General features: G+C 48.4%; 2 protein-coding genes and 1 long non-coding RNA gene across 4 annotated transcripts in view; 2 read left to right on the top strand and 1 right to left on the bottom strand.

Moving 5' to 3' along the window:
* The window catches only part of LOC135455562 (myosin-13), a 29819-nt gene extending 24991 nt beyond the window's left edge, over positions 1 to 4828 (top strand). Inside the window, exons 35-39 of the mRNA XM_064728891.1 lie at positions 235 to 405; positions 1501 to 1605; positions 1680 to 1775; positions 2740 to 2906; positions 4666 to 4828. Coding sequence (XP_064584961.1) covers positions 235 to 405; positions 1501 to 1605; positions 1680 to 1775; positions 2740 to 2906; positions 4666 to 4828 — 702 coding nt within the window. The remainder of the gene's footprint in view (positions 1 to 234; positions 406 to 1500; positions 1606 to 1679; positions 1776 to 2739; positions 2907 to 4665) is intronic.
* Positions 4829 to 6879: 2051 nt separating this feature from the next.
* On the bottom strand, positions 6880 to 14701 carry LOC135455211 (uncharacterized). Its single transcript, XR_010442288.1, has 2 exons — positions 12546 to 14701; positions 6880 to 11939 (listed from the first exon to the last, which is right to left on the bottom strand). It is a non-coding gene; the product is annotated as an uncharacterized LOC135455211 (long non-coding RNA).
* A 185-nt stretch (positions 14702 to 14886) lies between these two features.
* Positions 14887 to 21780, top strand: part of GAS7 (growth arrest specific 7) — a 72059-nt gene continuing 65165 nt past the window's right edge. For both annotated transcript variants that reach the window (XM_064728340.1, XM_064728339.1), the window contains exon 1: positions 14887 to 15163. In XM_064728340.1, the coding sequence (XP_064584410.1) occupies positions 14981 to 15163 (183 nt within the window). In that variant the 5' untranslated portion in view covers positions 14887 to 14980. The remainder of the gene's footprint in view (positions 15164 to 21780) is intronic.

Here is a 21780-nt window from a genome sequence, read left to right as displayed (position 1 = left end):
GGTACCAATCCATTTGAATGCCTTGATTATTATTTTCCTTTTTATCAAGGATGTCTGTTCTCTGAGGTGAAGCAGTTTTAAAAACACAGACTTTGAGAAAGAGTGATCCTGTTTGTCACAGCCATGGGCACTGAGAATGCGCAGAGTCCCTCACCAGTGTGAAGCTGGGGGTTTTTCTCAGGCACCCAGAACTGCTGGGATGGAAATATTTGTAACACAACTGTCCACAACCAGGCAGCCATGATGGCAGAAGAGCTGAAGAAGGAGCAGGACACCAGTGCCCACCTGGAGAGGATGAAGAAGAACCTGGAACAGACAGTGAAGGACCTGCAGCACCGTCTGGATGAGGCTGAGCAGTTGGCACTGAAGGGAGGGAAGAAACAACTCCAGAAGCTGGAGGCCAGGGTATGGTGAAGATTTGAGTAGATTAAGGTGAAGTTTCTGACTGGGCCCTTGGTTGGTGGAACCTCTTGGAAGGGTGGAAACAGGGAGAGCTCCAGATATTCCCAGCAGGTTGGGTGAGAGCTGTGCTGAGTAGACAAATATTGCACTGTGGGTGATGAATCTGAGAGTGACCTCAAAACAACTGAGTGGGCAAAAATGGGGGCAGATGCACATCAGGGAGACATAGATGTTGATTTTGTCTAGGGAAAAATAATTTATGTTGTATTTACTTGGGGATGAAATTGGAACTGGTAATGGATGCACTTCAGAAGCTGTTGAATGTGCAATACAAATGAAAACCTAAAACAGAAAAAAATGTGGGCTTCATTAGGAAAGGCAAGGAAAACCAGACAGAGCTGTATGGCAACACATTCTTGCCACTATATTAAGTATATCACGTGCAGTTCTGGTCTCTGCAGCTCAAGAAGGATCTGCAAGATAAAGCTTTATGAGAATTGACAAGGCTAGGACTTTAACATTGGTAGAGACCAGCCCATCTTCACCTTTAAAATAAATAAAAATAAATACTTTACAGAGTGGGCAGTGAAATTTGGAAACCTGCCACCATGGAAGGCTGTAGAGGCAGCTGGTAAAAGGTACAAAAAAGGAGTAGAAATCAGCAGATTTACAGAGGGGCACAGGCATAGATATTCCACCTTACATCTCTAGTTCAATGCCTGCGGAAGCTGGACAACTGGAAAGGGAATAGACAGCAGCCAGGTTTCCATGCTGTCCCTAAACAGTATTTACCACTGCCACTCCCAAAGATAACAAAATAAAACAGATTTTTCCCATTTACCTGGTGAGCATTCGTAGAACCCCCCCTCCCCTGTTTCAATTTCCTCTTCTCTGGCAGATTTAAGCCTGATTTTGATTACAAATGCTCTAGATGTGCACAGCTAAGTTCCTTTTATGAACAACTATGGATTCACACAGTTTGTCATCACCAACATAACACAGGGAGGACATTTTAGCTAATCTAGACCCAAGAAGCAGCTGCAGGACAGCAGGATCAGCAGCCATTCTTGCCATCTTCACCATGATCCTGTGTTCCAGATTAACGAGTTGGAAAATGAGCTTCACTCTGAGCAGAAACGAGGAATAGAATCCCTGAAAGGAGCTCGCAAGTACGAACGGAGGCTGAAGGAGCTCACCTACCAGGTACATCCTCCCCCCTCCCACGTGGGCCACCTCATTTCAGCTGGCAAGGCTGACTCCTTTTTCACTTCCTACAGTCTGAGGAAGATAAGAAAAATATTCTTCGGCTCCAGGACCTGGTGGACAAGCTGCAGTTGAAAGTGAAAGCCTACAAGAAACAGGCTGAGGAAGCTGTGAGTGGAGGACTCTTTTCAGTGGCGCCTGTGGGGAGATTTTTGAAAGCTGGGCTCCCTAGATCATTAAATTATTGAATACTGAATTTGACAGGGCAGCCAAGGCCACACTGCCTTAGAATATTCTCAATTATGGCTCACAGCAGAGCGGGTGTAGCTGTAGTTCTCCTGGAACTGGTGCACTTTTGGAGCTGCACAAGCAAATTTTCCCATCTGGAACAGAGTGGGGTAATTGTTCTGCCCCCAAGGTGGCCATGCTGTGGATGGTACTGGGTATAAACACAGAGTACTGGCAATGCAGGGCTATAACTGTGAGGCCAGCACAGGTGTCAGTGGTGGCAGGGTATCACTGCCTGGGGTCTCTGTACAAATCACCAATGGGACAGGACTGCTGGGAACGTGCCTTGAGCTGTTTCATTTTCCAGCATCAGTCTCATTACATGGTTGTGACAATGGGAAGATGCCATCAGCACACATCCCAGGCAGCAGACAAAGAACTTAATGTTACAACTCACTTAAAAAGTCTTTCGACCAATCACACAAAGCAAAAGCACATTGACAGTAGCTCTATCCCACCACCATAAGCACAGGTACCTCTGGTTAAACAATGCTTGCTTATTTCAAATACAGTATCTGCTTGTGAGCCTTAAAACACAATGCACAGAGCTCCATTATTAAGCTTAGAAATTCCTATTATCTCACTAGATAAACTTTTCTGCAGCTTAGGGAGTTATTCTAGACAAGCATTGATACACAGACCATTGTTCTATTCGTCCTTACTTTTCTACTTCTTACATAATTTTTCTGCTGACCAATCTCATGTCTGCTGCTTAGCTCTAGTCACAGTTCTGCTGTCTCTGAGGCCTGCCTTTTGCAGCTTTCCCAAAGCCCTCCAATTTTATGGATTCTCAGGGATTCCTACAGCAGGACAGTGTGATTTGTGCCAATGCTGTCTGATTTTCAGGAGGAGCAGGCAAACCTCAATCTCTCGCGGTGCCGCAAGGCGCAGCACGAGCTGGAGGAGGCGAAGGAACGAGCTGACATTGCTGAAGGGCAGGTGAACAAGTTGAGAGCCAAAAGCAGGGACATGGAAGGCCAGGTGAGTTGGAGGCTGCAGAGAGGGACCTTCCTGTGCTGCTGGTCACTGTCCAAACAGCCACAGCTGCGTTCCTCCCACTCTTTCACTGGAGTGTCCTCACAAAGAAAGGCCAGGAATTGTCACTGTCTTGGTTTTCAAAGACAGGTGTGTGCTAAGGAAGTCAGGAGCCTCCCCTGAAATGGAAAATGTAAACCCCTTCCCTCCAAATTGCTATAAATTTGAAATTAGGGGCTCTCAGGCAAAAATATGGGAGTGGGAATAACAGTTCTTTATTAGGGAAGGAAATAAAAAGAGAAAATAAACAATGCAGTAAACCAGACCAACACTGCCAGAGTCAGAACCCAACCTGACACCCTGTGGGTCAGGATGTTGGCAGCAGTCCCATTGGAATTGTGGCTCAGCCCTCCTGCAGTGTCAGGGCTGGTTCTGCTGGAGCAGGGATCCTGGAGAGAAGGATGTATTCTTCCTCTGAAGATCCAGGGGCAGAGGCAGCTGCTGTTCCTCTGGGGAATCCAGTGGAGAAGCTGTGCTGGTGTTCCATAATCTCCAGATTATATCCAGGTAGGAATTCTTGGCTCCTCCCCCTGGGTGGAGCATCTCCCAATGGGATGCTGTAGTTCTTATCAGCCATGCAGGGACATTCAATTGCTGTTATCAGCAGATGTCTCCCCTGAGGCAGGATTGGGTGTGGAAGAGATAAGGAAAACTGCCCACTGAACAGAAGACAGCTGCCATACAGATGCCATACAAATAGAATACATCTTGTCTTGCAATCTGGGACAGTCACTTACTCAAAGCCACTGCATTTTGCAAGTTCTTTTGGAATCAGACCAGATACAATCAACCCTAAGAATCCAGGTCTTTCAGCACAACTGGGAGATATTACTTCTTCATTATAAAATGGCAGAACAATTGCAACAGCCACAGACTTGAAACAAGACCACAAATAACTCAGTTTCTCCAGTACCCTCTACATTATCTTCCTTTTTCTGTACTTAGAAATCAGAGAAATGAGGTTCCTGACCTGAGCTGCGGCACGCTCCCTCCTGATAAAGACTTCTGTGGATCCAGCAGATATCCATTACTTTCTTCAAGTAACCCGGCGTGCTTGTGTGTAACTGATATATTTAGCCAGTGTTAAGGTGAAGCTGTGAGAAATCTTATTTATTTATATATATACTTATATATATATATATATATACTTATATATATATATATATCAAAAAATATAAATATATATATATATATATATATAAAATAAACCTGGGTGATGCTTTAGTGACTATATGGACTGTTGATTCACTATGAGAACAAGATTGACAAGTGTCTGTGTCTGTCTATCTGTGTGTGTCTGTGTGTCCCTGTGTCTGTCCATCTGTGTCTGTCTGTCCTCGTCTGTCCATGTCTCAGCATCTGTGCCTGTATCCTAGTGTGTCCTTCTGATGTGTGTCCATGTGATGTGTCCGTGTGTCCCTCTGATGTCCGTGCACACCTTTGTCCGCGTGTCTGTGTCTTGCTGTCCGCGTCCGTCTGTCCCTCTGTTTCCGTGTGTACGTGTGTCCGTTTCCTGCTGTCCGTGTGTCCTTATGTGTGTCCCTCTGCGTCCATGTGTCTGTGTCCATGTGTCCGTGTGTCCGTCTGTGTGTCCCTATTCGTCCGTGTGTCTATGTGTCCGTGCGCCTGTGTCCCGCTGTCCGTGTGCCCTTCTGTCCGTGTCTGTCTGTCCGTGTCCTGCTGTCCGTGTGTCCTTCTGTCCGTGTGTCCGTGTCCGTGTGTCTGTCTGTGTGCCAGCGGGCGGGCGGGAGCGCAGCCAGGCGCAGCTGCCCCGGTGCGGCGCGAGGGGGCGCTGTGGAACCGCCGGCCCGCGGGGGGTGCGGGGTCCGGGGGACTACGGGGGATACGGGGGATGCGGGGTGTACAGGGGTACAGGGTTTACGGGGGGTACAGAACGTGAGAGGTGCGGAGGGTACAGGGTGTGCGGGGTGCAGGGGATACAGGATGTGAGGACTGAGGAGTTCGGGTTGTGCATACTGAAGGGTTCGGGGTGCAAGAGGTGCGGTGTGCAGGGTGCGGGGGATGCGAGGTGCGGTTTGTGCGGGATGCCCCAGACACGCGGTTGCTGAGCCGCTCCTTGTCCCGGAGAGGACAGAGCATCCCCCGTGCTGGGAGCGCACCGCCAGCCCCAGGGGCTCCCCGCGGTGTCTCTGAATGGCTCCTGCACAGGGACAGGATCCCACGCTGCTGGCAGGTGTGCCAGGGTAGTGCCAGGGTAGTGCCAGGGCACAGGCAGTGCTGGCTCCTGGCCGTGCCCATGCTGGGCTGTGCCCCGTGCTCAGCCCGGTGGCCCAAGTGACAGCCACAGCAGCAGTGGCTCTGGCTGCTCTCCTCACTCCCATTGTTGTCTCCAGGCACCAGTGCCATCACCCACACCTGCTGGTCACCCCAGCCAAGGCTCCTGCCTCCTCCCATGCACATGCAGCACTCTGTGTCCCTTCCTCTCACATCATTCCTTTCTCTTCTTCTGTGTATTTATCTGTTAAATTGCTCCCATACGTTGTTTACCATTTAGGTTTCTGTCATCTTCTGTCCTGTGTTTTATACCCTGTCATCACAGCTGGCTGTCACCCATGCCTCCTGACTGGCCATTCATCCTCCCATCCACATTTGGGCTCCTTTGTGCCAGTCAGAACTCCCTGGCAGTTGTTTGCTGCTGCCCCTTGGACAGGGCCCTGCCATTAAGCAATGATCTGTTTGTCAAGCTGACAAAAATCATCCCATTGTTTCATTCCCCAGCTCCATGGCTACCTGCCATCTGTGCAAACCCAGGGCAGCACAGGGAATATTTCTGTGTCTGCTCTGGGGTGCCCTGACCTCCAGGCCAGCACTGACTTTGACCCTCATCCATGGAGAAAGTTTCCTAAACTCCAGAATAGATTGGAACCCACAAAAGTGTGAAATAGATTATAGAGAGCAGTGTAGGTGCATCACTTGGTGAGAAATTGAGGTTTTGGGATTTTTAGTGTGGTGTGGATGGAAGCAAGATGGAGGGCACAGGGTGTCATCCTGGGTTTCTTCTTCATGCTTCTCCTTCCTTCTCCATGGGTTTGGGAGGCATTTTGTAATTGGGTGGAAAAGTCCATATTGCAGCTCTTTGGGATCAGTTTTTGGGTTAAAAGTGAAAATAATCCAGGTGTCAGTTCTTAATTGGATAGTTTAGGGTTAAAAGACCTTGTACCAAGGGATTGTTGGCCATTTTGTGCCTTCTAATGTAAAGCTGTTGAACTCATGGTTGTGAGGCCGTTTTACTGATAAGAAATAACAAACACCTGAGTCTGAACATGAATTACTGTCTCAAGTGCCTTCAATACAGACCCAGAGACACCCACAACTGGTTCCAGCCATCCCCAGCTCTGGCTGGCCCATCCTGCAGTGTGGCAGGAGCTGCTGTCAGAGATGCTCAGCCTGCTCACAAACAGCATTCCCTGTGTCCATCCTGGGGTGGATGGGCGTGCTCAGCTGCTCACAAACAGCATTCCCTGTGTCCAGCCCCGGGTGCAGGTCCTGCCCTCGCTGTCTCACATGACACACACACGATGATGCTCTCACAGCACAGCTGGGCACGTTAGCACTGCCTCTGCCCCGGCCAACAAACACTGCTGTGATAAGCACAGGGCTGGCTGGCAAATCAGCAGATTAGCAGGGTTTAGCCTTTTGTTAAACACAAACCTGTTTGTGCATAAAGGAAGAAAAAACTGCAGGAAGGAGAAACAGCTCCTGCATGGGAGTTTGGTTCTGCAAGAGTGTTCTTGGGGCTATTTTTTGCTCTGCTGTGATGAAGGCTGAAAACATATTTATAAAGCCTTTGTCTGAGTAATGCTTTGCATTCCCAGAAGTTTCCTGATGTGCTTCGTAGTCCTCATAAGACTTCCAGAGCCCTCTGAGTCCTTTGCTTGTCCCTCAAAAAAAGTGTGGAAAGCTGGAAGGAAGTTGAAATGAGATAACTGCTAAGTTTATAAAATGAACTTTATTTATTTCTTTAAGAACAAGTAATGTACTATTTTTCATTTAGTCAAACCAGAAGTGACACGAAATATAAATATCTCCTCTACTAGGAAATTAAAAAAGGACTCTTTATTTTAGAACAGTAACAAAGTAGCTGATTAAGGGAGATGGAGCTGTGTCCTATCTCAATGTATCTGAAGGATAATTCTTGCTAGTTTGCCTGGATAATTCTTGCAAGTTTGCCTATCTGCAAAGGAGGATTTTTAATCAAAAGAAGGATTAAAATGCTGATTTAAAACCACACCATGCACACACGGAGCTCATCCCCTCTAGGCATGGTGCCTGCTCCTCCTTTGAGGTCCTGGGGGAATGGAGAGAAGTGGGATTCATTCCAGGGGCCTACAAGATTCTCTTTCAAGCCTGTAGGAAAAGAGTAACTCGTGCTGAGAGTTAACAGCCCCTTTGCTTAAATCTGTGACTGACATCAGAACTTTCTGCAGAAAACCCCAATTTTCAGGTTGAAATGCTGCTCCCATGTGCCACTCTTGATTTGTACTTGTGCATCAGCACAAGAGGACTCAGGGTTTGACCCTTTCCAATCCCATGATAAATCTGGTTTAATTCACCACATATATTTGTTCTGTGAAAAATACAACCTCTTTATTTTTTTTTAACCTGGGACAAAACAACTCCATGCATTAGGACAGAGTGAGGACTGACAGCAGAGTGCAGCCATGCAGTAAAGGCCTTGGGATTCTGGTGGAAAACAAGCTGGACCTGTGTCAGCAGTGCTACCCCTGCAGCAGCAACACCCACCAGTCACGGGACTGCACCAGCAAGTGGTCAGCGAGTGGTCAGAGAGTGCAGGGATGTGGTCACTCCCTCTGCCTGCCCCGGGGGAGCTGCATCTGCAGCACTCTGTGCAGCTCTCACACACACACAGCCCATTGTGAGGGGGATGCTGACTCACTGGAGAGGCTCCAGCACAGCCCCAGGACCAGCAGGAGCCTGTGCTGGGTGAGGAGAGGAGGTGGGAATTTAGGGAAGGCTGGGGGATCGCACTGCAGAGATGCTGCTGCAAGGGGGGGGATAAAATTCCAACACATCCAAGCTTTTCCTGCAAGTGCACAGTGAAAGGACAAGAGGCAATGGGCTCATGTTGCCTGCTAGAAAATTCTTTTCCCAACAAAGGGAGCACCTCATTTACCAGGAGAGTGCTGCAGCCTTGGGACAAGCTGCCCAAGGAGGTTTTAGAATCTCCATGGGATTTCCAGGATACATGTGGTCAAGACCCTGGAGTGACTTTAGCCAGCTTGGAAGTTAGCCCTGCTTGGAGCAGGAGATGGGATTTCAATGCACATTCTTCACTGACCCAGCTGAACTCACTAATCTAGCAGGAAGGAAGTTGCACTCTGCAGCTTGAGGACTGATCAATTCACTGGAAAGGTCGAGAAGCACAGGCCTGGTACCTAGAGAAATTTCAAAATCTGGGAATAAAATTCCTAAATAACTTCTAGCCCAATTGAAAACTTGTGTTTATTGTGTTTATTTTTTGTATGTATGGTTTACACACCTGGAATTTCCTTATAATTACATTATGAGGATATGTCCATTTGTTCTAAACTTTCTTGATCATTTTAATCTTCATTCCTCAGACAGTTTCCTTTCTGCAACATAAGAACCCTGCAATCTTTTCTTTCTACAGTGGTGCCACAAACTAGAACCTTCCCCACTAGTTGGAGAAGCACAATTGATCTTCAGAAACTCTTCCTTCTGCTTTCATTCTGCCTACAGGAGACAGCCTGATAAAACCCTCTGGATGTTTCCTTCCTTTCACCTCTTTCCTGAGTACCCAAACCTGGCTAGATATTTGAAGCAGAGATTGTTGTGATTTTTTGATACCCAGATAGTCCCTACAGCCTTCACAGAGCTTTTGGGCAGCTCCAGGTCCAGGTGAAGCTTGCAGAAAGTCAGGAATAGTGACCCTACAAGAAAAGGGACTGGAGACAATAATCTGTGGGGGCTCAGGAGAATACAGGAGATGGAAGAGTCACCAGTAAAATCCTCTTTGGAAAATGGAGTGAGGAGAAGCTGGTCACAGTGAGCAGGGCTCAGAGGCAAGCAGTGGATGTGTGATGCCCACTGACAGAGACAGTTTGCTGCCAACCTGCTGTTGGCAAATGTGTATCAGCAAGAGCAGGTTTTAAAGATTAAAGCTGTCAAGGGAAAACTAAGGCTGAGTTTTTCCAAGGATTTATGGGATTGGATCCTCATCTTCAATAGTCCTCAGGACGAACACAGTTCTTGCCTAATTCTTCAAGACTTTCCTGTATGAGTCATTGTTCATGGCAGAATAGCAGCTTTATCCACAGATGGCTGTAGAACAGAGGCACCATTGAGAGGCAAACACTGAGACATCTATGTCCTGCAGATACAGGCACACACACACACATCAACAGCTTCATCCACAGAAAGCAGTCAGTCCTGCTCAGTGTGTTCAGGCAGAATCTCCACTCCTTCATGACACAAGAAATCCCTGATGGAATTCAAGTAATGAACAATTCATGCTGAAGAGGAAAGCTTAGTGTCAGGGAAATATCAATGTCCAAGCTAGCACACCCAGAGGGAGTTTGGCCAGAGGGCTGCCTGCCTGGATTGTTCTCCTTAGCTGGCCAGAAGCCTAGCTCTCCATGGGCTCAAAAGAGAAGATCAGACACTCTGGGATCCAGCAAGCTGCTGCAGATTATCTGGCAAGCCCAAATTGTAGCACTAAGACTGATACCAAGCCAGAGAGAAAGACATTTGAAGGAAAGTTTGGGTGCTTTCATCAGAGTCCTCTTGAGATGTTTTCCTTTTTTTCCAGTGGTTCTCCATGTAATCTTGGACAAGCCCCTCAGTCCCTTCACACCCACATGTCCATGTGCAGGTAAATTTCAGAGTCATGGTTCAGGTTTGGACTCCAGTGCAGCTCTTAGGGGATGAAGGTCACTGTGGGTGGTTTGAGCCTATGACTGTGGGCCAGCACAATCCTCAGATGAAACAAACAAGGGACAGGCTCCAAAATACCATGCCTGCACTGGAAACCCTTGCTACAGAATGTTATGCATGCCAAGAGTTTGCATGGCCTAAAAAAAAATGACTAGCCTCAATAATGGAGATGAATGTGGAATGATGTGATACTACCTCTAACTGGGGAAGACATGAGCTACCATTTTCTGGAAATGAAGAGGGTGTTTTCAGAAAGGTCTCTCTCTACCTGTCCTTTTCCCTAGATTTCTGCTGTATGATATTGCTGGAGACAAGATAATAAACCAGACAGATCCAGAGTTATTTGTCTAATGTTGTTGTCTAACTTAGAAGCTGAGATCCATGTAGTCACAGCTTATTGTTATTAATACTGCGATTATATGACTGATAGACAATGCCTTTCTTCCTTTCAATGACTTTTCCATTTAGCATGAAATAGTTGAACATTCAATAAACCCAAAACCATTAAACATTTAATGGCCTAGTGTTTATAGAGCTGGAAGAAGAGAGGACAAGGCTACAGCAGTATCTGCTTCAACAAATATAAATGCCTAGAAATCATTGAGGTGGTCTAAAATGAGGCTGTCCTCTCTTTGTGGGCACCCTGACCACCATGAAGTGCCCTGGATGCCCCAAATATTTAGTTTGCAGCAAGAGAAACAGCTGCAAGACAGAGGGAAACTCTGATTTTAAATCCTGCAGCCATCTAATAGAAACACACAGCAGAGACTGAGGTTTTTCAGAGCCCCAAGAAGTGAGAGGTGAACACTGAACTGCTGGAGAGAAGGTTTGGCATCACTGTTTCAAAGAGGGGTTTGTGACAACTGGCGGCTGCTGACACCTAACTCCGAGGCAAAGTGTCAGAGTTATGAGTCACATTTCTAGGCCCAATTACTGCCTGTCATGCAGCAGGGTGGGGCCTGCCCTGCCTCTCAGTAGGAAATATGTTGACTGGAATTAGGCTGATGTTATCGGAACAGTTTGTTATTCTCAGCCTGCTTCCAAGAAAGGAAGTGAATGGAAGCAGTCATCTCTCCAGGTGAATTATTCTGGCAGAAACATCCAGTTGATTCCCATGTGAATCACCACAAGCTGTTGTTCATGTAATACCCCTGTCCATTTATAGACAGAGAATACACTTGTTTATGTCTGATTCTAAAATAGTAGATACAGCTCTGGGCACTACTTAGACAAAGATGACTAAACCTGCCTTGGAACATCACAAAATTTTACTACAACCACAGCCAGGCAGGGCACTGCAAATCTGACTTCATTTTCAGGGTTGAACTTGTACAAAGGGAATTCCAAGGTCAGCAGAGCCATCTGAAAAACTTCTAAAAGCAGAAACCAAAGGTAAAGCCAAGCTGTAGCCTTTGGCGCTTTTTAAAAAATTCATGTTTGAATCACATATTTGATCAGATGAACATGACTCATAAATCCAAGTCCTCTGCTGAGAATGTTTGAAGTCCTGGATGCCTAAACTTCCAAATGTGATTCTCATGAGTGTCTGGTCTAGGACATTCATTCTCTGTGAGTCAATGACCAAAACGAGACTGTAGACCAGATGAAGTTTTGTTCTGAGCTCCTGGATCTGTTCTGTATTTTGACTGTTTAAAGCACTGAGAATGGCCCCTTCCACCAAAAACTTTTAAGCCTTTTAACAACTGAAAGTATCTTCTGTGTACACGCTCAGAACATTTGCTCTCCAAAACCAGAATTAATTTCTGTAGTCTCTTAGATATCAAAGGTCATTTAAAGATCCAGTGCTGCATGTGGCTTCTTTTTAGTCTCTTTCTTTCCTGGTTCCCGGCCTCAGAAGATGTGGTGGTGCTGCCTCTTGAAAGCAGGTATGGCAAATCAATTATTCATGAAAATGTCCAATCCATCATTCATATGAATTTCCAATCCATCTTGGTTATCAAGCTCTCCCATACACCTGTGCTAACCCATTCTCATCGGAGCTCTGCAGGATCTGTTCTGAGAAGACAGCTGGAGTCATTTAGATCTTTTTCACAGGCTAGACAGATTATCAAACACTGCTTTGAACAACAAAAAAAAAAAAAATTGACCATGCTGCTCCTACAGGTGTCAGGTGTGAGCCTTCTTCTGGTACTCCCAGGATGTTCTTAGGGCCCTCTTCAGGAAATCTGCCCATCTGCACAGGACTTGTTCCAGTGGTGGCATTTTAAGGCCCAAGAACAAGCAGTGAAATCATGGTATGAGCTCTCTCTCTCTGACTGGACGACCACAGTGGAGGTTTTCTGCAGTGTTATATGAAGTTGGCTCTTTCTCATTCCCAGACAGCATTTCTTTACACTAGGATTTGTTCTGGGATGGCTTCTGTACCTCATCATAACCCTGGCTCTGATATGCTAGATAAAAAGATGCCTATGCTCAGAAATAATTCTCCTCACACACCAAGCTTGTCCCCATTTAACATCCTTCACAACACAGATATTACATGATGCAGAAGCAAGCACAGGTCCAGCCAAGCCTTTGGCAAGAGCTGCTCTCTGCTCAGGAAGCAAAGCCATCCTGCAAGCTGAGGAGAAGAACTAGACACAGCTCAAGAGAGCCCAACCTGGTCATTATCTCCAACATAAAATGAGGATTATTTATGGAACTGTTCAAGAGATATTTACCTCCAGTGACTAAAAGGTTTTCAGCTTACAGACTTCGTACACAAGCCAAAGGCAAGCCATAGTAACAGGATTAGAAAGAAAATTTAAAATAAAAATTAGGCAAGTGTTTACATTTGGGTTTGCCTGCTAAAAAGCTAAAGTTTGTAAAGGCTTCAGGGAGGAGACAACCCTAGGACTGACTGCTAGAGGCCTTCCCATCAAGAGAGGTCCTGCAAAGAAGAACAGGAGCCTGCAAAAATATTAGAAAGGGAGATAGTGAGAAAAAACCAAGTTGAAAGTAGAGGAAGAAAATATCAAAGAATAAACCAAAGAAAATACTGAACCATTCTGTCAACATCAAACATAAGAAATGCAATATTCAAACCAAAATAAATTATTTTACGTGAATGCTTTAAACTATGTGGATATGAGTTGCAACATAGCAAAGCTGGGTTTGTATATGCTTTAGAAAAAGAGAGGATTTTGTTTTGATTTCAGTTCTTGCCATCTATAAATGGCATTGTTAGAGAATACTGCTAATAGATGTACCTGGATGTGTGCCATGATATCAGGTCTGTGCAGTTTTGCCAAGCAAGGCACAGCTGCTGTGATAATACCACATAATGGATCATAGATCAGTAGTTATCAGTTTAAATACATATCAAAAGGGGATGATTTTAAGCAATTCATCACAATCCAGAGAATCAAAAATAGAACTGTGAAAAAAGGCTGAAAATTTTTGAAAGAATCCTAATAAAACACCCTGCAGAGCTCAGCTCCCATCTGTGCTAAATGAAGGACAGCTACATGGAAAGCCACCTTCTGAAAGGTCCAGGAGAAAGGCCACAAACCAGACTGCCACACAGAGGTGCTCACACATGTGAAATTCACACACGAGCTGCAGTCACACACACATGAAGCAAGGTGTGCACTCACACAGGTGCTGCACTTGAGGATGTGTCACACACGCACTTCACACGTGCTCAGGTGTGTCACATAAGGTCTTTATCTGACACCCTGGATCGTGTGTGACAAACGCACACGCACAGTGAGTGTCCCACATCAGAGGTGTCTCACACTCACACAGACATCATTCTCTCCAAACACACACAGTGTCTGATTCAGGGTCATAGAGTAGGTGTTGGACATGCATGGTGCTTCACCCACCATCTCACACAGGCGCTGCACACACAAACAGGTGACAAACACACAGCGTCACACACGCTTCAGGCACACTCAGTGTCACATTTGCTGCCTGCCACTGACACACACAGGTGTTTGTTGTAACAAACACGGCTGCCTCTCACAGACCTACAGGTGGACATCACTAACGCACCCACGGGGTGACACAGCATTTGTCCCACACACACACAAACAGAGACACACACAGAGGGGTGTGGGGCACACAAGCAGAGAGTCCCTCAGAGCAGTGTCTGTCACACACAGATACACAGAAGGGTGTGGAGCACACAGAGCATCCCTCGGAACGGTGCCTGTCACACACAGCCATACAGAGGGGTGTGGAGCACACAGCCAGAACACAGAGAGTCTGTCGAAACAGCGTCACACACAGCCATACAGAGGGGTGTGGAGCACACAGGCAGAACAGAGTCCCTCAGAACAGTGTCTGTCGCACACAGTCACACAGAGGGGTGTGGAGCACACAGAGCATCCCTCGGAACAGTGTCTGTCGCACACAGAGGGGTGTGGAGCACACAGAGCATCCCTCGGAACAGTGTCTGTCGCACACAGCCATACAGAAGAGGTGTGGAGAGCACAGGCAGAACACAGAGAGTCCGTCGGAACAGTGTGTCACACAAATACACAGAGAGGTGTGGAGCACACACAGTCCCTCGGAACAGTGTCCGTCACACGGATACACAGAGGGGTGTGGAGCACACACAGTCCCTCGGAACAGTGTCTGTCACACGGATACACAGAGAGGTGCGGAGCACACACAGTCCCTCGGAACAGTGTCCGTCACACGGATACACAGAGGGGTGTGGAGCACACAGAGTCCCTCGGAACGGTCCCTGTCGCACACAGCGGTGCTCCCCGTGCCCTCTCCGCCACGCCGTCCCCCCGCCTCGCCCCTCGGGTCACTCACTCGCGCTCCCTCTCGCTGTCCCGTCCCGCCGACACCGGCGCCGCACGCACCGCCCGCCCCGCGCAGCGCGCACCGCTCCTCCCGCCGCTCCCTCCCTCCCCTCTCCCGCTCTCCCCCTCCTCCCGGCACTCCTCCTCCCTCCCTCGCCCTCCTCCCCTCGCCCAGCCCGTCCCGCCTCTCCCGCCCCACCCCGAGCCGGCGGTGCCCGTGGGCGCCCGGCGCCGGGGCTGCTCGGCTGCCGCTGCCCGCGCTGCCCGCGCCTGGCGCCCGCCGGGCCGGAGCGGGGCCCCTTCAGCCGAGCGGGGCGGGCGCGGAGCGGCGGCGGCGGCGGCGGGCGCGTCCCGCAGGGATGTCGGGGACCCGCTGCCAGGCGCTGTACCCCTTCTCCGGGGAGCGGCACCGGCAGGGGCTGCGCTTCGCGGCGGGCGAGCTGATCACGGTGCTGCAGGTGCCAGACGGCGGCTGGTGGGAAGGGCAGAAGGAGGACGGGCTGCGCGGATGGTTCCCGGCCAGCTACGTCCAGCTGCTGGAGGTAGGACCGGGGCCGGGGCTGCGCCGGGCGGGAGGGGCCGGCCCGGGGATGTCCCGCGGGGGAACCGGCGGTCCCGGGGGCACACGGGGCCATGGAGGTCCTGCCGTTGGATTCCCCTTCGGCATCGCTGTTCCCCTGCCCCGGGCAGGTGTCCCGGCACACGGGATCATGGCCGTGCTGCTGTTGGACCCCCCCTCAGCATCGCTGTTCTCCTGCCCCGGGGGCACACGGGGCCATGGCGGTGCTGCTGTCGGATCCCCCTTCAGCGTCGCTGTGCCCCAGACAGGTGTCCCGAGGCCACACGGGGCCATGCCCGTGCTGCTGTCGGATCCCCTCAGCATCGCTGAGCCCCGGCACCCCGAACTGAGGCTGCCGGGTGCTGTAGGAATCCGCTTGCCCGGCCTCGCTCCGGCAGCCGGAGCGTTCGGTGCTTGTGGCTGTAGCCATGGAGAGCAGAGCTGAGGTGTGTGACGAGCTGCGGGCGCTCCGGACGCTTGGCTTTTCACAGTGGCTGAACAGCAGCAGGAGTCAGAGGCTGCGGTGATGCAGCCCCTGCCCGTCCCTCACAAGGGTCGGATGCTGGGCAATTCTCATTTCCTTTCACTGAACATGTGATGCCTTTATGCTGTGGAAGAGGTGATTCAGGTCTAGAATGATGGAATCACAGAATGGGTTGGGTTGGAAGGGACCTTAAAGATCGTCCCATTACACCCACTCTCACATGAGCATCACCTTCCACTAGACCAGGCTGCTCCAAGTCCCGTCCAACGTGGCCTTGGACACTTCCAGGAGAAGCCACAGGTTTTCTGGGCATCACCACCCTTGCAAAGGAGAATTTCTTCCTAATGTCTAATGTAAATCTGCCCTTCTTCAGCTTGAAGCCATTCCCCCTTCACTCCATGCCCCTCTCCAATGTCCTTCCCCAGTACCTGTAGGTAGTGGAAGATTCTCTAAATTCTCCCTGGAGCCATCTCTTCTCTCCCTCTGTTCCAGGAGTTCCCCAGCCAGCTGCAGAACCTCACTGCCCCACCTTTGGCATGGCTCAGGGTTAAGGCTGCTTGTGCAGACCCATGGACTTTCTGTAGGATACTGAAAAGTTCTGTCAGCTTCATTCATTTTCAGGGCCCTGACAGCTGGGATGACAGTTGGATTCCCACCTCGGGACTGCTTGTGCCTGAATGTGTTTATGGCTTTCAGTCCGTGCAAACAAGACTCCATGTGAGGGTAAAAAATATGTCCATGAAGAGTTCCTTCACAATTTCTGCGTGTGAATTCTGAAACATCTCGTGCACTAAAGCAGGAATTTGCCATGATCCCATCAGTCCTCTCCTTGCTGGCCATGCCCTGTTGTCATTTGGAACTTACTCCGAGGCTGTGGGCATGGCAGTGGTGTTGGGAAGCATTTCCCTTCATTGACTGGGCTGAAGCCATTCACAGCTCATTTCTCAGGTCAGCCTCTGCTTGTCCTCCCCTTCCAAGGGGAATCAGCCAGCCTGCTTTGCTTATATGCAAGGCAGGCAATGCCCATCCCCAGTTTTCCATGCACACCTCCCAGGGAATCCAGAGAAGCAGGAAGCAGAGTCCTGAGCAAAACCTGCCCAGCAGCTGCATCTAGAGCAATGCTCTGTGAGCAAAAGATGCTGTGCAAAAGGACATTTTGCCCACAAATCTGGTGCTGACTTTTCATTTCTCTTGTCCAAATCCATGATGCTTCCATTGATTTCCTGTTTCTTATTCTTTTTCCTGGAAAGATAGGAAAGTAGAAGTAAGACTTGCCCACGTAGTGCTACAGGAGTGAGGTCGTGGACTTTCCCGTGCAACTGACACACTTGGGATTTCTTTCGTTAGTTTCAGAATTGAGAGTCCTATTGTTTGTCAGTTTCGCCACCTACAAAATCATTTATTGAGAAACGTGAATGTTTGTGGTTTCACAAATTGCTAAATGTTTACACATCTAGGAATCTGGGAGTTGCTTGAGGAAAAATGTATCATGAGATGTGGAAGATTCTGCTCAGCAGAGGCAGTGGGGAACTGCATCAAAATACCAAAATTTTGCTTTCCTGTCAGAAACTCTTGTTTCTCTGCTTAAGTTTGAGCAAGTTTCACCATGCTCAGATCAGTGCCCACAGCCCCAAAATGTGCTTTTCTGACCCTTGGCTTGTGTATCACTGATAGCTTAGGTGGAGACTACTTGTCCACACAGCCTGACCCCCTTTTTCTTGGGCAAAAAAAGAAAGAAAGGAAGAAGGGAAGAAAGGAAAAGAAAAATGGCAAGGGCTGATTGTGTTCACTCTAGATCATGTTTTCCTTTTCTCCAGAGATGGTACCTAATAAGGACTATGAGCTGGAGTTAAAAAATACATCAAATGAGAGCCAATGAACCAAATCCATGGGACCACAGGTACTTGGCACACATCAGGGTAGATGTGTGAGAAGGAAGCTCTGTGTGTGTCTGTCTCTCATGGCTCTGTCTCTCTGTTCAGGTAGCCTTTCCCTTCTCTATAGGTAGCTTATCCCTTGTGTGCAGCGTGCTCAGGGACTTGATCTAACTGAAAGACACCACAACAGGAATTCTGTCCTTCTCTGCTCTCTGATCTGAGTCCCTGCCCAGCCACACTGACATGGGAACTGGTGTCAGGGAGGTGGTGACAGTGCCTGTCCAGGTGGGGCCATGGACATCAGTCCCCTTCCTGTACCAGCCAGCCCTTCCACGGGCTTTGGGTGGCCCTGGCCTGCAGAGCTCAGCAAGGTTCAGTGCTCTGTCCTCAGCTGAACTTTACCACACATTGTTTGAAGAGGAAGATGTTGCTCTCTCCCTCTGTCCTGCCCTCATTTCCCTGTGCCCAGTTTACCCCAGCAACTACTGATGCTCTCTCTGGAGCCTTTTCTGGAACGTGGCTTCCAGGAAACAAAGCCCCAGGAAACAAAGAGATGGGTGCTCCTGAGGGACTGTTGCCTTTGCTGCCTCCTGTGTTCTTTTGCTAGCAAAAATGTCTTTTCAATTAATTCATCACAGAAGATCAAGGAAAGGACCAAAAATGTGGTAAATATGGGGCAAGAGAGACACAGAGAGGTAAAGAGATAAAGACATCTGGCATTGTTTTCATTCCTGCTCCTGTGGCTGCTGCAAGCCCACAGTGGAAGGTTAGAGGAAAACAGGGATGGCAGGAAAGCATCCTGCTCAAGGCAGTGATGGAAGCAGTGAGAGCTGGAGGATCTCATGGTAGGGACAAGCCAGAAACGGCATGTCTCTGTGAGCTCTGGAGAGGATGCTGCTGTCAGGGAGGAAAGAGGGAGCATAAACCAAAAACTGATGAAGAGCAGAGAGCAAAGGGAGAAAGGGAGGGTATTGGCTTCGTGGGGGGGTTCCAGATGGGTTCCCTGAGGCTGGGCTGGTTGGGAGCAGTTGAGGAGGCTGCTGTGGTTTTAATCACAGAATCACTGGGTTGGAAAGGACCTTTGGAGATCAGCTAGTCTGGCTTGCCTGGCTGTGTCTGTTGGGTTTTCAGTGTGTGCAAGGGTGGACACACTGTTCTGGACAGTGTATTCCAGTGTCTAACTACCCTCACAGTCTTTTCTTGTGTCCTTTAAAGGAATTTGTGTCACTTTCAAGGGAGTTTCCCTGTTTAAATCTGTGTCCATTGCAGCTCATCCTTTTCCTGGGTATCACTGAGAACAGTCTATATCATTTTTTTACTGTCCCACACACAGATTTTTATTCACATTGATAACATCCCTCTCAAGCCTTCATGTCTTGATGCTAAACAGTCCCAGTTCTTTCAGCCTGTCTTTGTATGACAGATGCTCCAGACTCTTAATCATCCTCATGGCCCATTGCTGGACTCTCTCCAGCGTGTCCTTGCCTTCCTTATGCTGGAAAACCAAGTGCAGTTCCTTACACTGCTGTAGACAGTAGGTTAATGGAGAAGTGGTTCCTAAGCAGTATTTCCATTTCCTGAGCGTGAGAATCCATGGACTCTAGAGCAATCCTGAAGACTGCTGTCAGTTTGGTTTTGCTTTTCCATCATCCTTCTGCAAGCTGAAGGGCTCAGGGAAGGAGGATGTTGTTGATCCATATCCTATTGAGTAGATACCATCAGCTTCAACCCTCACCTCTCTTTTGGTGATTAATAGCTATGGCAGCTGTGAGACCTGCAAATCTGGGATTTGCTGACCCTTTCCTCCCTCCTGTGTGCTTTATATTTTTGCCTGACCTTTTGAGCATTGAGCAGAGCCCTACAGGGCCCCTCAGTACCAGACTGTCACAGCCCCAGGTGAAGCAATTGTCCTTCCCAGCCTGGAGCAAGAGGGACTCTGTGCAGATGCAGGTGAGGAGGTGGTGAGCACAGAGCCAGTGTGGTGTGTGATGCACTGAGGGATTTCTCAACAGCTCCTGTTCCTTACCCTGAGGCTGGCTGCCTCCTCACCCCAGCTGCTTCAGGGTGCTTGGGATGGTGATGTGTGTAGAGAGATCTCTACAGCTCCAGATATAAGAGCAACCTGGCACAAGGCTCAGGTGCTCCAGTTTGTGACAACCTTCATGGTGCAGGGCAGCACAGATGTTGATAAAGTGGGGGAGTGTGTGTTCCAGGAGGTGCTTTGCATGGGACCCTCTGGAGAAACCTCTGTTGCGTCTGCTTTTTCTAGACAAGTGATTTTTGGAGTGTTGGAGAGATGGATCATTCAGTCACATTTGCAAGTGGTTTCTTTGAAAACCTATTTTTGGCCCTTGGTTTTTTTGTATTTGTACTTAACTAGAAATCACTTATATAAGCAGCAGCAGCAGCAACATATGCAGATTTGCTGGAAATTGTCAGCACTTTTTATAGCTTCAGTCATCCCACAGATGTAAGGCTCTGTATGAAGCACAGCGTGTGCTTCCAGAATGGATGGAGGTGGCTCTGGAATCTGACTGAGCGAGCTGCCACTGATCTTATCTGCACTCCACAGCTTGATTTACCAGAACTGTGAGGCACTCAGGAAGGAAGGAATGGTGTGCTTCTTCTCCCTGGTGCAGGCTTCACCTGCAGCTGTCAGACAGATCGTTCACTGCTTCCACTGCTGTGTAATCCTCACCTCACCTAAACCAGCCTGGGACAGGTGGAGATGTGCAAGCAGCTGAGCCTGGAGGTTGTTGCACATCCAGCTGCAGGAAGCATGGCATGGCACGGCACAGACTGCTTCCTTCGTGGTGCCTGGGGAGTCGTAGAAAAAAAGGATAAAAGGAATGCACAGAAATTAAAATTTTATTTTAATTTTGTTTTTTAAGAGCTTTTTAAAAAAATAAAATTTAAATACAGAGCCTTTTATTTATTTATTTTTTTATTTATTTTGTAATAGCAGCAAATGTGTCGAGGATTTCTGTGCTAAACTGCTCTCTGCCATCCTGGGGGCTGTATGATGTGAGTGATAGATATTAAAAGGGAGAGTGTGTTGGTACCTGTTGCAACAGAGCTTTTCCTGATGCACAAAGGGGAGAAAAAAGTTGTGTGTGCACCTGGATGGCTGTGGGTACCTGAGCCCTGAGCTATTTGTGCATGGTGTCCTTATCTCCTGCACACAGAAATGCTGATTTGCTTTCTCAGAAGGTTTTTCTACATCCTTGGAGTTTTTTGTCTCACTCTCTCTCATTCTTCCACCTCCCCACTCAAAAATCAGCTTAACATAAAATTCATGAAGAGCCACAAGAACTCTTGTGAGGGAATATGTGATGATCTCAGGCACAGATGTGACTGCTGCCACTGCTTTTTTCTGAGGACATTCTGTGGAGCAAGTAATGCTCCAGTCTGTAGTCTTGGGTGCTGGGGAAGGAATCTGGTGTTTAATCTGGTGTGGTGAGGCTGTGGGTGCTGAGCCCCCAGAGTGGATGGCATCACTGCCAGGCTGGTCTATCTGTCTCCTGTCTCCTGCCCAGGGGTGCAGGTGACACCATCCTGAGTGTTCTGGCCATTCTGCTGCCCCTGGAGCTGGTGCTGGGGCAGCAGCCACAACTGAGGTGGGGATGACATTTCTCCTGGTGTAGGTTGGTTTTCATTCTCTTGGTGCAGGGCTGGCTCCCTAATGAGGGCAGAGGGAGAGATTTTTGTGGTAGAGATTTGTGTAGATGGGACCTGCTGTGGGTGTTGTCTCAGGGAAAAGGTGAAGTTCCCAAAGTTCAGTGCTCACAGACGCTGAGGCCGGTCTGCTCTGCGTGATTCAACAGCAAACTGTTGTTCAGAGTGCTTGTGAGAGAAGTGACAATGAGAATTCTGTGGTATTGCCTTGTGGTTTAGTTTCACACAGGCTTTTTTCTGTCTTTGACTTTCTGTATTTTTGAGAGTTGAAGCTTGTGATCATCTGACCACTGATATTTCTGGCAAATGTGAATGAAATCAAATATAAAAGGGTGAGGAAATTATGTTTTGCTGCCAGAAAATCGCTCTTTAATCAAGTTCTGAGGGAATTTAAAGCCCCAGGAGAATGTGAAGGGGATGTGAGGCTGCAGTTCACAATCCCTGTTATCCATCTAGCAATAACTGTCTCGCTCTGTTGGAGTTACAGATAAAATGTAAAAACTGAATAGTACCAAAAATAGCCAAACTTTGTGCAGAGAAGGGTCTTAAAGATGGTTGTGGTAT

Source organism: Zonotrichia leucophrys, chromosome 18 (assembly GCF_028769735.1).
Source record: "Zonotrichia leucophrys gambelii isolate GWCS_2022_RI chromosome 18, RI_Zleu_2.0, whole genome shotgun sequence".
In the NCBI taxonomy this organism is placed as follows: Eukaryota; Metazoa; Chordata; class Aves; order Passeriformes; family Passerellidae; genus Zonotrichia; species Zonotrichia leucophrys.
This window is presented reverse-complemented; position numbering and strand designations above follow the sequence as displayed.